Source organism: Oncorhynchus nerka, linkage group LG28 (genome assembly GCF_034236695.1).
Source record: "Oncorhynchus nerka isolate Pitt River linkage group LG28, Oner_Uvic_2.0, whole genome shotgun sequence".
NCBI lineage: Eukaryota > Metazoa > Chordata > Actinopteri > Salmoniformes > Salmonidae > Oncorhynchus > Oncorhynchus nerka.
This window is the reverse complement of record NC_088423.1, coordinates 25,349,091-25,365,448: the sequence shown is the minus strand read 5'-3', so window position 1 is coordinate 25,365,448 and position 16,358 is coordinate 25,349,091. Positions and strand designations below refer to the sequence as shown.

Here is a 16,358-nt window from a genome sequence, read left to right as displayed (position 1 = left end):
TGAGCTGGTAAGAATGAGAGTGGAGGGGGCAGATGTCGATGAATTACAAAAGGCTGAGACCCAAGCATTGGAGGGCATCATCAACCTGATACAGGACAATCCACAGTCCCATGGAAGAGGTTCTGGTGATTTTGGTAGTGAGACAGATGCAGCTCCTGGGCATGTGAAAAGTAATAGTCCAGATCTCCTCAGGGATCTGTTGAAGCATGAGGCTCTCCGTTCAGGTAAAACTAGTCTGGATGGAGGGAAACCACCCCATGAAGAAACACCTCCATCTGATATGATCCAGATTCAGTTTCAGCAGGTTCTTCAAAGTGTATCCTCAAGCCAAGACCCTGCCATGCTCAGAGATGTGATTGGAGCCTTGAACAGTATTCTGGGGGGTGCTCCTGATGAGGACAGGCCACGCAACCTGGAGATCATCCAGGAGGAGGACTCGTCCGATGAGGCTGAAGGTGCCGTGGCAGATCCCATGGAAGGTCTTGACCTATATCAATCTACTGAGGTTGAAACCATTTCAGACACAGGCAATGCTGGAGCAGTTCAACCTAAGGTCAGGGTAAGTTTTATGTTCAAAACTCATATAAATGCATATAAAATAACTAATACTCATGTATATGACGTGTATTTATTTGAGATTATTCATATATATCATGTATTTTATGTATTTTCAGAAACAGTACTCCACCCAGGATTATCTGGAGTGTGTTGGTAGACTTCAGGATCATGCAGATGTTGTAGTGGAGATCAGGAACGACTTGTCATCCAAGCAGGGCTCTCTGAGTAACAACATGGAGGAGTTACACAGTCAGCTGGAGGAATCTCAGGTTTGTATCACATATACTTAAATGCACCATAGAACAGCTTGAATACATTATAATAACAATGCATCCCTGAAAGAATGTGGCACCTTCGGTACTTTCTAGCCACTTACATTTAGTCCCCTCCTTGCATGAGCATCTGTCTCAACATTCACCCACTTCTGTTTCTAGTTGTTGGAAGCACATCTGTCTACACTGGCTAGCTTTCTAACCAGAGATCTGGACATAGCCAAGCAGCTGTTAAAGTCTGCTAATGAACTCATTCCCACGCATATCCACCAAGATCTGGCTTCAGCCTTTCGGGAGTTGCAGCCAGCATTTGCAGACGTTTGCCAAATGTCTGCAGAAAGGAATTACGTTCTAATGCAGGCTATTGATAAAGGAAAGGTCAGTGTTTGTTTCTCATTGTTGTGATCTAGGAAATGATGTTACTGAACTGCAATAAATACAAAGTAAATTAATCCTCATTGTGTGAACTGTGTTTTACAGGCCAATTTGGAGTCAACATACCAGGAGCTCCTCAGTACCCTTAATCAACTATCAGGCTGTATTCATGACAACTCTGAGATGACCTACAACCTAGACATCATGAACACATATGACGTGAACACAGTGAAAGAAATTATCCAGAATATTGAGGTATCTTTTCATACCTTATTCTCCTTATGTTCCTTATTCACCTACAGTAGTGTATTTTAAGTATATATGAATAAAATACACAGTATTTTAAGGTTATATGAAACGAAATTAAAAGTTTGTGGTTTTTCCCTAGAATTAACCAATGACACAAGATATTATGGTTTACATTTATACATCCAATGAGTTGTGTTGATTGGTTCAGCCCCCTTCCATGACCCCTGTCTGTGTTTCTAGGACATGGAGACTAATGTGTTAGGGACCCAGAGGCATCTGGAGGACACTGCGTTTGACACCCAGTACTTTATCTCAGAGCATGCCCAGTTCCTGAGCCCAGCCCAGAGCAGGCACCTCCTCAAGTCTCTCAGCGCCACCCAGAGGGCAATTAAGGATCAGTTGGAGAGGGTGGCCAATCAGAGACGCACCCTTCAACTCCAGCTGGAGATCAGCGAGAATGAGAGTCAGCAGAAGGTTTGGACCCAAATGACTGGGCTTAGGGCCATTGCACCTTGGAAAGAGTCGATTTCAGTTTGTTGAGAAAACTATGAAAATGTATTGGTTGAAGTGAAGTGTGGCTGTGTGTGTATTTTATAGCTGCATATACAAATTATGGTCATGATATATATTTTAAAATATATATAAAATAGTAATGTCACTAGAATTCATTAAGTCAGATTTATCATGTGTATTTATTTATAATGTATAATGTGTTTTGAATGTGTTTTAATTAGAAGTTAGTCTCTTGCATGTTTATTTTAACACCAAAAAGACCATTGCTTGACCACTGCCAAACGCTAACCTTTCTCCTGGTCATGTTCACGTTTCACAGGCTTCAACACACCTTTACACTCTAAACTCCAGAGGACAAACTCCAAAGGCATCTTCAGTGTGGGAACGTTTTTCTCAACCAACCTCAGCACTAACACACTTGGGAACAAATGTCCTATTCCTCTCTACTAAACCCACTTTCTTTATCACGTCAGAATGCTGGCCTGTTGAGTGGCTAGCATGTTTACAGCATACTCAGACCATTGTCACCAGGGGTTGACTATCTACGAACGTACAGTATGATTAATGCCTACTATGTAGTGTATGCTGTTGGGAGGAGTGTAACATTGCAACATTGCTCTCTGGTGTGTGCAGTGCTTGGTGGAGAAACAGAAGGAGTTCTCAGACAAGTTGCAGGAGCTGTGTGACAACCTGACCAATACAGAGAACTGTCTGATAGGCCAGCAGCAGCAGGCCAAGAGTGTAGAGAGTGTGGAAGACCTGCAGCAGGTCCAGAAAGAGCATCAGGTACAGTACAGTAGCTTGTTGACGAAATGTTGGTTCTAATAAATGAATTGCATCTGAACTATGTATGTATGGCTACATTGGCTACATTATTTTATTTTAAGTATGATGTCATTGCTACACATTTATCGTATACACAATTATGCACATTGTGTTACACATGTATTGCTATTATACTGAATCTTGTTTGATGGGTTCACTAATTTATCACCTAACATTTCTGTTATCATGCTTTCTGTGCCTGTGTCTGCATCTCTGTGTGTTAAATATTAAATGTCCAGGCCTTGCAGAAAGACATCCTGACCAACGGCAGTGCCTTGAATGAGGTCATCAGTAGCACCAAGAAGTTCCTGGATGAGAACCGGTCTATGCTGACCCCAGATCAGATCGCTGTCATCGAGAGCAAGCTGGAGGACGCCAAGAGCAAGGTCAAACTCATCAACCAACGGGCCGAGGAGTCAAGGAAAGACGTGGAGAAGTCTGTGACTACTGCTATCAAACAGGAGACTGAGAAGGTTGGAAAACATATTACATTTTGCATGCATCAACATTATCCGTATACCATGACTCGGTGCAAATCTGAATCATGACAGTTAAACTTTCTATTGTAGGTGGTTTACAGGAAAAGATAGATCCGCTTAAAGACAAATAAAATTAGTTATGGAATTCAGATTGATGATTGCTTACTTATTAAAATAATATATAAATGTACAAAATGTATAGTTATCTATTTAATCATATAATTTAGCCAACATCACGTAACTCGCTATATTCTACCTGTTTAGGAGGCTGTTGTTGAGCAGTTTGAGGAGAGTAAGAACAAGATCGAGGGTCTGCTGGACTGGATCAACAACATAGGGAATGAGAAAGGGATGGGGGTCGATCAGACAGACCATATGGGCAAACAGAACGGGAACATGCCTTTGCCATCGAAGACCTCAGCCAAGAACATTCTGGGAGAGGATGATGACCCCAATGGAAACAATGGAAACGCTCTCCAGACTACAGATAACGACACTGGCAGACAGGCTACAGAGAAGACCCCAGAACTGGACCTGGACAAGCAATATGATAGGGTCAAGGTAAATTAAGCTATTCTCTCTGGTGGTGCTTGATTCATAGTGGCTTGTTGTTACACAAGGCTCAGGTCCCTTTTTCTAATAGCTGCATTGACCTTTTCCTTATTCTTTTCTTTTTTATATATATATATATATATATATATATATATATATATGTATGTATGTATGTATGTATATATATATATATATATGTATGTATGTATGTATGTATGTATATATATATATATATATATGTATGTATGTATGTATGTATGTATGTATATATGTATATATATATACACACAGTTGAAGTCGGAAGTACACTTATGTTGGAGACAATAAAACTCGTTTTTCAACTACTTCACAAATTTCTTGTTAACAAACTATAGTTTGTGCATGACAAAATATCTACTTTGTGCATGACACAAGTCATTTTCCCTAAAATTGTTTACAGAAAGATTATTTCACTTATAATTCACTGTATCACAATTCCAGTGGGTCAGAAGTTTACATACACTAAGTTGACTGTGCCTTTAAACAGTTTGGAAAATTCCAGAAAATTATGTCATGGCTTTAGAATCTTCTGATAGGTTAATTGGCATCATTTGAGTCAATTGAAGGTGTGCTTGTGGATGTATTTCAAGGCCTACCCTCAAATTCAGTGCCTCTTTGCTTGGCATCATAGGAAAATCAAAAGAAATCAGCCAAGACCTCAGAAAAAAATTGTAGACCTCCACAAGTCTGGTTCATCCTGGGGAGCAATTTCCAAACACCTGAAAGTACCACGTTCATCTGTACAAACAATAGTACCCAAGTATAAACACCATGGGACAACGCAGCCGTCATACCGCTCAGGAAGGAGACACGTTCTGTCTCCTAGAGATGAAGGTACTTTGGTGCGAAAAGTGCAAATCAATACCAGAACAACAGCAAAGGTACAGGTACAAAAGTATCTATATCCACAGTAAAACAAGTCCTACACCGACATAACCTGAAAGGCCACTCAGGAAGGAAACCAAAACCGCCATAAAAAAAGCCAGACTACGGTTTGCAACTGCACATGGGGACAAAGATGGTACTTTCTGGAGAAATGTCCTCTGGTTTGATGAAACAAAAATAGAACTGTTTGGTCATAATGACCATCGTTATGTTTGGAGGAAAAAGGGGAGGCTTGCAAGCCTAAGAACACCATCCCAACCGTGAAGCACGGGGATGGCAGCATCATGTTGTGGGGATGCTTTGCTGCAGGAGGGACTGCTGCACTTCACAAAATAGATGGCATCATGAGAAGGGAAAATTATGTGGATATATTGAAGCAACATCTCAAGACATCAGTCAGGAAGTTAAAGCTTGGTCGCAAATGGGTCTTCCAAATGGACAATGACCCCAAGCATACTTCCAAAGTTGTGGCAAAATGGATTAAGGACAACAAAGTCAAGGTATTGGAGTAGCCATCACAAAGCCCTGACCTCAATCTTATAGAATATATGTGGACAGAACTGAAAAGGCGTGTGCGAGCAAGGAGGACTACAAACCTGACTCAATTACACCAGCTCTTTCAGGAGGAATGGGCCAAAATTCACCCAACTTATTGTGGGACGCTTGTGGAGGCTACCCGAAACGTTTGACCCAAGTTAAACAATTTAAAGGCAATGCTACCAAATACTAATTGAGTGTATGTAAACTTCTGACCCACTGGGAATGTGATGAAAGAAATAAAAGCTGAAATAAATCATTCTCTCTACTATTATTCTGACATTTCACGTTCTTAAAATAAAGTGGTGATCCTAACTGACCTAAAACAGGGAATTTTTACTAGGATTAAATGTCAGGAATTCTGAAAAACTGAGATTAAATGTATTTGGCTAAGGTGTATGTAAACTTCTGACTTCAACTGTATTTATATATATACAAAAACATAGTCATGGGAAGCACAAATAAAACATCACATATCACCCAGAAAAACAGTTACATTCCTCAACAAATAAGTCCCCAGTCAATACTTCAAAGTGCCTGAATGACACCAGAACATAGTTTTGGGCTTCCAAGTGGCGCAGCGGTCTAAGGCACTGCATCTCAGTGTTAGAGGCGTCACTACAGTTACCCTGGTTTGAATCCAGGTTGTATCACATCCGGCTATGATTGGGAGGCCCATAGGGCAGCGCACAATTGGCCAGCGTCGTCCGGGTTTGGCCAGTGTAGGCCGTCATTTAAACATTTTTAAAAACGTAGTTAAATAAAGGTTAAATAAAAAATACAAATACATATAAAAATGTATTTTGAAATCTGTTCCAGCAATAGAGCCCATTAAAACTGAAAGCAGATTTTTCGGTGGAGACCCTAGGAACCTCAAGAGTTAACCAATACTTAAATGCAATATTTTCACTTTTATTTTTTAATTTCATATCTTGTCCCGTTGTGTTAAATATCAGTGTTGTAGGTTTTTCATGTGGCAATTTTTCATACTATGTCAATTTGACAATAAAGCTTTTGGAATTTGAATGGACTCTCTCCTCTTCCAGGCTCATCACCAGGAGATCCTGTCCCAGCAGCAGGACATGATCATGGCCACCCAGTCAGCCCAGGCTCTGCTGGACCACCAGGCCCATGCCCTGTCCTCCACGGAGAAAGACAAGCTGCAGATGGACATCCAGGAGTTGAAGGGTCGGTACGACGCTTCCCTTACCCAGGCAGAACAGCAGATGAAGCAGGTGGTCCAGGTCCAGGAGGAGCTGAAGAAGTTCCAAGGAGACTGTGAGGAGTTTGAGGGCTGGCTGCAGCAGGCCGAGTGGGAGGTGGGGGAGCTGGGAGCCCCCGCTGGAGCTCTGAACATCCTCACAGAGAAGCTCCAGAGACAGAAGAGCTTCTCTGAGGATGTCATCTCCCACAAGGGGGACCTGCGGTTCATCACCATCTCAGGGCAGAAGGTGCTGGACGTGGCAAAAGCTTGTGGACGCATGGACCCTAAGGGGAAAGATGCCCAGCTGGAGGTGGATACCACTGGAACCTGCACTACTGTAAAGGATAAGCTGGACTCGGTTGCTGGCCGTTACAAAGCCCTGCACTCTCAGGTAAACTTCATATACCAGTACCACAAGACTGATTTAGCCCGCTGAACTAAAGCCTAGTATCAAAGTCTTCAGCAAGGTTACTGCATGTTGTTCACTGAACCACCTTGGTAACACCAGGAGGCCTACCTATTTAAATCAGTACGGTGAACACTGAGTGAGACACACATCTCAGGGTGATTGAATGTTTTTTTTTATGGATGTAATATCCTACTCTCACCACACGGTGGAAGCATTTTTGTTTAATCAAAATGAAAGCAAATGAGTCATTGTTCTGTATCACAACACTGGTTCACTCTCATACTGAGAGGCAAAGGTTGACTTTGTGTAACTGTTCATCTTAAAAACAATTCAGATGAAAAGCTCTCTTATTATATATTGCTGTCCAGCTTTTCTATAGGTTGAGATACAGAAAAGAGTAGGCAGTAATACTGCATGCATTCCAAGTTAGTAACTACCACAGCGATCAACATCACAACTCATTTCTTTCAGTGCAATGAGCTCGGCAACAACCTCAAAGATGTGGTGGACAAGTACAAGAAGTACGAGGACTCAACCGCTGGTCTCCTGAAGTGGCTCAACAACTCAGCGGAGGAAGCCAGAAGGCAACAGTCTGAGGCCATTGCTGCCGACCCTCAAACCCTACAGAAACAGCTGGAGGACACCAAGGTATGACAAAAAAATGAAATCTCACCAAACAGTATGAGTTTTATCCAGACAAAGCACATTACCACAGTGTAACAGACTCCGGGCTAGAGGAGGGCAAGTGGAGGCATAGCTGTTTACAGAACAGCCTTTTTTCAGAGTTTACTCACTGACGGCTCTGAGAACTGAATGGGTTTAGAGGTCATTACACCGCTTCAAACTTCCCTCTCCATATACAGTGTTTCCACTCACTTTAAAACAACACTGCTATTTTTAGGTCCAAATTCAAACGTCAAAGCAGTCCCCAAGACATGAATATCCTAACCATTCGTACATTTTCTTGCATATGCCTTTGAGGCGGGGGTGGGGGGTTACGATTGGAGTTGGACTGGACAGAGGTGTAGAGAATGCCTAGTATCCTTTAATAGATGATGTCCCTGCAGTACTCTCTGAGTCAAGCTGGCTTGCAACAAAAGTATGTAGTGTAGAGAGAGAAAGAGTGGGAGTAAAGTCATGTTCCATTACATCTCTCTATGGAGTTGTATTGCAGTGGCTCATAGATATAGAAGATTAGAGGCGCCTAAAACTCAAGAATGTAGTTTATGTCAGGGAAATGCTACGTTTCCCCCTGAGTGCAACCAGTTACAGTAGTGGAGTTCTAGTATTTGAGTGTTTGAATAACACAATTTGTTTTTAGATGCTTTGACAAAATATTTGTCTCCAGCTTTAAATCTGTATAATTACAGCATTGTAATAAAGATATAGCTGGAGTTTATTGATACAGTGCCTTGCGAAAGTATTAGGCCCCCTTGAACTTTGCGACCTTTTGCCACATTTCAGGCTTCAAACATAAAGATATAAAACTGTATTTTTTTGTGAAGAATCAACAACAAGTGGGACACAATCATGAAGTGGAACGACATTTATTGGATATTTCAAACTTTTTTAACAAATCAAAAACTGAAAAATTGGGCGTGCAAAATTATTCAGCCCCTTTACTTTCAGTGCAGCAAACTCTCTCCAGAAGTTCAGTGAGGATCTCTGAATGATCCAATGTTGACCTAAATGACTAATGATGATAAATACAATCCACCTGTGTGTAATCAAGTCTCTGTATAAATGCACCTGCACTGTGATAGTCTCAGAGGTCCGTTAAAAGCGCAGAGAGCATCATGAAGAACAAGGAACACACCATGCAGGTCCGAGATACTGTTGTGAAGAAGTTTAAAGCCGGATTTGGATACAAAAAGATTTCCCAAGCTTTAAACATCCCAAGGAGCACTGTGCAAGCGATAATATTGAAATGGAAGGAGTATCAGACCACTGCAAATCTACCAAGACCTGGCCGTCCCTCTAAACTTTCAGCTCATACAAGGAGAAGACTGATCAGAGATGCAGCCAAGAGGCCCATGATCACTCTGGATGAACTGCAGAGATCTACAGCTGAGGTGGGAGACTCTGTCCATAGGACAACAATCAGTCGTATATTGCACAAATCTGGCCTTTATGGAAGAGTGGCAAGAAGAAAGCCATTTTTTTAAAGATATCCATAAAAAGTGCTGTTTAAAGTTTGCCACAAGCCACCTGGGAGACACAGCAAACATGTGGAAGAAGGTGCTCTGGTCAGATGAAACCAAAATTGAACTTTTTGGCAACAATGCAAAACGTTATGTTTGGTGTAAAAGCAACACAGCTCATCACCCTGAACACACCATCCCCACTGTCAAACATGGTGGTGGCAGCATCATGGTTTGGGCCTGCTTTTCTTCAGCAGGGACAGGGAAGATGGTTAAAATTGATGGGAAGATGGATGGAGCCAAATACAGGACCATTCTGGAAGAACCTGATGGTGTCTGCAAAAGACCTGAGACTGGGACGGAGATTTGTCTTCCAACAAGACAATGATCCAAAACATAAAGCAACATCTACAATGGAATGGTTCAAAAATAAACATATACAGGTGTTAGAATGGCCAAGTCAAAGTCCAGACCTGAATCCAATGGAGAATCTGTGGAAAGAACTGAAAACTGTCTCAGGTCTTTTGCAGACACCATCAGGTTCTTCCAGAATGGTCCTGTATTTGGCTCCATCCATCTTCCCATCAATTTTAACCATCTTCCCTGTCCCTGCTGAAGAAAAGCAGGCCCAAACCATGATGCTGCCACCACCATGTTTGACAGTGGGGATGGTGTGTTCAGGGTGATGAGCTGTGTTGCTTTTACACCAAACATAACGTTTTGCATTGTTGCCAAAAAGTTCAATTTTGGTTTCATCTGACCAGAGCACCTTCTTCCACATGTTTGGTGTGTCTCCCAGGTGGCTTGTGGCAAACTTTAAACAGCACTTTTTATGGATATCTTTTAAAAAATGGCTTTCTTCTTGCCACTCTTCCATAAAGGCCAGATTTGTGCAATATACGACTGATTGTTGTCCTATGGACAGAGTCTCCCACCTCAGCTGTAGATCTCTGCAGTTCATCCAGAGTGATCATGGGCCTCTTGGCTGCATCTCTGATCAGTCTTCTCCTTGTATGAGCTGAAAGTTTAGCGGGACGGCCAGGTCTTGGTAGATTTGCAGTGGTCTGATACTCCTTCCATTTCAATATTATCGCTTGCACAGTGCTCCTTGGGATGTTTAAAGCTTGGGAAATCTTTTTGTATCCAAATCCGGCTTTAAACTTCTTCACAACAGTATCTCGGACCTGCATGGTGTGTTCCTTGTTCTTCATGATGCTTTTAACGGACCTCTGAGACTATCACAGTGCAGGTGCATTTATACAGAGACTTGATTACACACAGGTGGATTGTATTTATCATCATTAGTCATTTAGGTCAACATTGGATCATTCAGAGATCCTCACTGAACTTCTGGAGAGAGTTTGCTGCACTGAAAGTAAAGGGGCTGAATAATTTTGCACGCCCAATTTTTCAGTTTTTGATTTGTTAAAAAAGTTTGAAATATCCAATAAATGTCGTTCCACTTCATGATTGTGTCCCACTTGTTGTTGATTCTTCACAAAAAAATACAGTTTTATATCTTTATGTTTGAAGCCTGAAATGTGGCAAAAGGTCGCAAAGTTCAAGGGGGCCGAATACTTTCGCAAGGCACTGTATATCTATATGGAGCGGTGTGGTTTGTCTGTTAGACATGTTGACTGTCTAATCTTCTGTCTGCCTGTGTTTGTCATGGTCAGGCTCTACAAAATCAGACCACTGGTCGTCAGACTGCTGTGGAGACACTCCGCAAAACATCTGACTCTCTGGTCACTGCTGAGGGGGACCTGTTGACCAATCAGGACGAGATCCAGGAGACAGTAGGTGAGTAATCAGTCTTAAGTGTAGATTCTCATCCAATGCTATTTCTAAAAAATAATGAAATACTTGACAATATAGTGCCACTGCCAATGTGTGGTTCCTATCATAGTGATTCATGACTGTTGGAGTGAAATAGTAGTAGGGGAGAGTGTGGTAAGTTGAGCCATCCCTTGTTTCTAGGACACCATACACAAATGTAATAATTTGACCAAATATTTAGGAAGAGGTCATCATATCATAGAGTCTATGAAGGAAGAAACCACATGGGAAAAGTGGTAAGTAAGCTAGTTAGGTCCCAATTTTGTTTTCACCAAGTCAAATTAATGTATTGTTCTAGAGGTTTCATGATGCTTGTATCTTAACCAAAGTACATTTTGGGATTGTTCTATACATCAGTTGGGGTCTCTATAAGCGTCAATATGAGGTCCTAAACCTAGCATGAAAGTTGATCCTTGTGGGCTAATAAAAATGGTTTGCCTTGGGGTAAGTTGAGCCAATGGCCATGGAGTAAGTTGAGCCACAGTTTGAGCAAATGTAAGTGTTTTCTTCCCAGGCGTAATGCCAGGCATTATCGCTGGGATATGAGGTAACACCAGGTACTGGTCTATGTTAAAAGTGTTTTTAAAAAGTACTTAGTGTTTGTAAGTTGCTCAACTTACCCTGTCCAGCGGCTCAACTTATATCCGGGTGAGTGGTGCCAAGAGACCAATTATTTTGGACAACCTATGTTTCCAAAACTGTAATGTTTACATGAATTCTGATTATTTTAATAAGAGATGCACAACATCCTGAAATATAAGTAGATGTCTTTGTTAGAATGAATACTATATTTCCCTTGACGGCGTGATGCTGAATGTAAAAATGTTTTACCTTGTCCCTAATGATATTGCGCTTGGCCGACTCAAAAGTATTTTTTGTATGTGCTGTATATTTATGATACAGTAATATTTTCCATGTTTGACCTTAGCAGAAAGGTCGAACAGAGAGAACAGTGAAAACCCTGACTTGATTTGCTCATCATTTCCAAGTGGTATGAACTTTTACCAGTGCTAAGCATTGACCCTAAAACCCTTACATTGTGTCTTTGCTTTCAGATGATATTGTGGAAAGGTATGACAACCTGTCCAAGTCAGTGAGTGATCGTAATGAGAAGCTTCAGATCACCCTGACCCGCTCCCTGAGTGTCCAGGATGGCCTGGATGAGATGATGAGCTGGATGGAGGGAGTAGAGGAGACTGTGGAGAAAGGACAAGTCCCTCTGGATTCAGCAGCCATTGGAGATGTGCTGAACAACGGGGCCGTAAGTACTGTAAACATTCACTTTGTGTCACTGTTTTTACCAGTCAAATAGTCATTTCACCATATATTCACCTTACTGTAACTGGTTATTTTGGCTCAACCGTTCATTTGGAATTTGTCTCTGCTTGATCTTCTACAGATGATGAAACCTGAACTATAAAAACATCGAAAAACATTCAAATGTCTCTAAAAATATATATTTGTCATCCGTTGTGTTTTTCTTCAAGGCTCTGGAGCAGGATATTTCCAGTCGCCAGAGTAGCATCTCGGCCATGAAGGCCAAGGTGAAGAAGTTTGTGGAGACAGCTGACCCCTCCGCCGCGGCTCTGCTGCAGTCCAAAATGGACGCCCTGTCACAGCGCTTCTCTGACACCTGTGACAAGCACAAGCAGAAAATGGAGCAGCTGGAGCAGCTGAAGGACAAGGTGGAGGAGTTCGAGAAGACCTCGGACAAGGTGCAGCAGTTTGTGCTCAAGCGCTCACAGGCCCTCTCCGAAACAGACGGGTCAGGGAAAAATGTCAACGAGCTCTCGCAGCTCATGCAGGTAAATATGTTAATTTAATGCTCATTTTCAACCACACATTGCTCAATAGTGATCTTCCAATTGTTCTAACTGTTCTAATGTTTCTGTAGGACACTAACACTGAGTTGGCTGAACATGCCAAGGATGTGGAAATACTGCAAAAGCTGTCAAAGGAGCTGTCCAATATGGGTCCAGAGGGAAGCATGGCCCAGATTCAGGGAAAGATTGACAACCTCTCCAACAACTTCAATGCCTTCAAAGACACTGTGAAAGAGAAGTACGTGAAGATGACGGTAGCAGAGCTACCTGCTGATCCTCATGTACAATCTACTTGTGGGGATACTTGTTCTCATTTGACACAGAAGAAACATCATTATTTTATCTCGCCAGTTGACAGTCATGTTTTGGCATATTTGATATGTCTCTGTGATGTGATGTGACTGTGGTTGTCTTCTCCCTTTTACAACACAGAGAGGAGGAGGTGTCTTCCTGCCAGGACCAGCTGGGAGACTTCAGGGATGCAGCCGGAGCTCTCAGGACGTGGCTGGAGGAGACAACAGAGAAAGTCCCTGTGGTTCAGCCAACCAGCAGTGAACAGAGTCTATTGAATGACCTGCAGAGAGTCCATGTGAGTGAGCAGGCAGACTGGTCTGGTACTAGATAGCCCCCCTTACTTATTTGCATTATGGAAATGAATGGTATGTTCTACCTTTGTTCTTAGTGCAGAGAAGGACAACTGCATAGCTATGTTACAAAGGTGCAGGTGAATGTGGAGCTTGTTCTTCAAATGGTCTTGAATTCCTTATGTTACATTTTTTAAGTTGAGTAATTTAGCAGACGCTCTTATCCAGAGCAATGTACAGGAGTAATTATGATTAAGTGCCTTGCTCAAGGGCACATTGGCTTATTTTTCACCTAGTTGGCTCTGGGTTTTGAACCAGCAATCTCTCGGTTACTGGCCCAATGCTCTCACATTTATTTTGCAATTGTATTTATTTATAAAGCCATTTTTACATCAGCAGATATCACAAAGTGCTATACAGTAACCCAGCCTAAAACCCCAAACAGCAAACAATGCAGATGTAGGAACACAGTGGCTAGGTAAAACTCACTAGAAAGGCAGGAACCTAGGAAGAAACCTAGAGAGGAACCAGGCTCTGAGGGGTGGCCAGTTATCTTCTGGCTGTGCCGGGTGGACATTATAAGAGTATATGGCCATTAAGGCCAAATTGTTCTTCAAGATGTTCAAACGTTCATAGATGACCAGCAGGGTCAAATAATAATCACAGTGGTTGTAGAGGGTGCAACAGGTCAGTACCTCAGGAGTAAATCTCAGTTGGCTTTTCATAGCCGAGCATTCAGAGGTCGAGACAGCAGGTGCGATGGTGAGAGAGAAGAGTCGAAAACAGCAGGTCTGGGACAAGGTAGCACGTCCGGTGAACAGGTCAGGGTTCCATAGCCGCAATGGCAAAACAGTTGAAACTGGAGCAGCAGCACGACCAGGTGTACTGGGGACAGCCAGAAGTCATCAGGGCAGGTAGTCCAGAGGCATGGTCCAGGTCCTCTCAGAGGGAAGAGAGAGGAATTAGAGGGAGCATACTTAAATTCACACAGGACACCAGATAAGACGGGGGACACTGTGGTCTCATCCGATGATACCCCCGGACAGGGCCAACCAGGCAGGATATAACCCCACCCACTTTGCCAAAGCACAGCCCCCACACCACAAGAGGGATATCAACAGACCACCAACTTACAACCCTGAGACAAGGCTGAGTATAGCCCACGAAGATCTCCTCCACCGCCGAACATCTAGTCTACCTGCCTAATGTTTTTCTGTCATATTACCCACGTCACAGGTTTGGCACTTAATGTGTTTTTGTAATGGAGTAAGAGGAGTGCGGTGCGATATATCACTATTTTGTCCTCCCTGATTTCACAGTAGTTTCCATGCCAAAGTTATAAAAGGATGGGAAGTGTTTAACATAGGACTCGTCAGGGAGTCAAACACTAAATAACTGTGACTCTCTGCCAGAAAAAAACTTCCAATCAGAGATGAACTGGTACAGTGTGTCACAGAAAAAAGATAAAAGACAAGAAGAGAGTAACGAACCATAAGTAAATAGGTCAAACATCAAAGATTGAAACACAAATCCCTCCACACTTAATAATACATTTGCATATTGAATAATTTGTTTGTACCATGCGAAAAATCACAGTTTAAAATTAAATTAATCAGGACTTGACATTGGAAAGGGTTTCCTTTGAGGAGATTTTAGTCTCGATGCTGCATTGCTCCAAATATATTTAGCTTGGCCCTGCTTCTTACAATAAACAGTCAAGACAGAGTCATTCAGTGTTCTCTCAATGTAGCCATGTAAATTGCAGCCCTATTCGGGACAGTGTTGTGTAAACTATGTTATTGGTTTGATTGATCTCTTTTCAGGCTCTAATGGAGGAATGGACAACCAAAGGCTCTGCTGTCCAAGATATAAATAGCAAAGGATCTGCGCTATGTAGCTTCATAAGTGTTCTCACATCTCCAGCCAAGACCAAGATGTCACACAAGTCAGGTACTGTATGCTTTCAGAAGGTTTGATTATCTCAAAGTAGTTTGTTAGAGATATTTTTAAGCAAATGGTTGTGTTCGGGAATGAGAAAACAATGAAACGGGAGATACCCGTTACCTGTTGCAACACGTTTTGCTACGCTGTACTGTACAGAACATGACCCTGATCTCAATGTAACCACAGTGATCATACAATGACCTTTTTCATGTATGACAACCCAATAGAGTCTAGTTTGCTTTTGACATTTGTACTTAACAAATAAGCATGATCTTATGTATTTGTTTGTTTTGCGATCAGCCGTTGCTAACGGTGGTGGCCCCGGAAACCATGCCTACCTAACCAATAAAGGTACTTTTTCCTTTACCAGTGTGTCATGTTAGGAATGTATCAACACAATGTTCCAGACCTGTACATTATCATAACAACTTATCATGTAATGGCTTGTTCGGTAGAAATGGTCTGTTTTAGGCCTCGTCTTGTACTTATCCTTGATTCTCTCTACTGGAAATGTCCCATTCTTTTTACATTCCAATGTATTAAGAACACGATTTCAATCTATTTTCAATATACCTTCAATAGCATGAAAACCCATTTCAAACCAACTGTGTTTAGACCACACTGCAACAATTTCACAGACTAAATTCACAAACAAATGTTTGATGTGACCATTTCCAGTAGTGCTGTAACTGCTTATAGCAGTGCCTTGTCCAAGTCATTGTTGTTATAAAAGGTCAACTGGCTGGTGTCTAACACTCTAACCTCTAACCACCCACAGAGCTGATGGTGGTACAGCAGAACATGTCGTATATCAACGAGGGCCACGAGAGTCTGGGAGAACTACTGAAGGACCGGGCTGCAGAGCTCTCTGACCTGGTGCAGCAGATGGCAGAGGCCCAGAAGGAGACAGATGCCATGATAACATGGCTGAAGGACATGAAGAAGACAACAGCATCCTGGAACTCTGCGTCCACAGAGAAAGACGCCATGAAAACACAACTGGAGCAACAGAAGGTAGATTCAGCCAAGGCCTGGTCTGCATAGACTGTTTCTACATTGTAATAGTTGTTGTGCCTATGGCTTATTATAGTAGTGGTTTAGTACATCCAGTGGTATCATATGAAATATCTCAC

General features: G+C 42.1%; 1 protein-coding gene across 1 annotated transcript in view; it reads left to right on the top strand.

Annotated features, from left to right (window-relative positions):
* The window catches only part of LOC115113849 (dystonin-like), a 142,292-nt gene that overhangs the window by 63,778 nt on the left and 62,156 nt on the right, over positions 1–16,358 (top strand). The window contains 13 exon segments of the mRNA XM_065012721.1: positions 2,601–2,753; positions 3,032–3,265; positions 3,536–3,832; positions 6,331–6,879; positions 7,369–7,545; positions 10,715–10,838; positions 11,930–12,135; positions 12,362–12,679; positions 12,769–12,935; positions 13,130–13,286; positions 15,105–15,231; positions 15,526–15,576; positions 16,004–16,239. Coding sequence (XP_064868793.1) covers positions 2,601–2,753; positions 3,032–3,265; positions 3,536–3,832; positions 6,331–6,879; positions 7,369–7,545; positions 10,715–10,838; positions 11,930–12,135; positions 12,362–12,679; positions 12,769–12,935; positions 13,130–13,286; positions 15,105–15,231; positions 15,526–15,576; positions 16,004–16,239 — 2,796 coding nt within the window.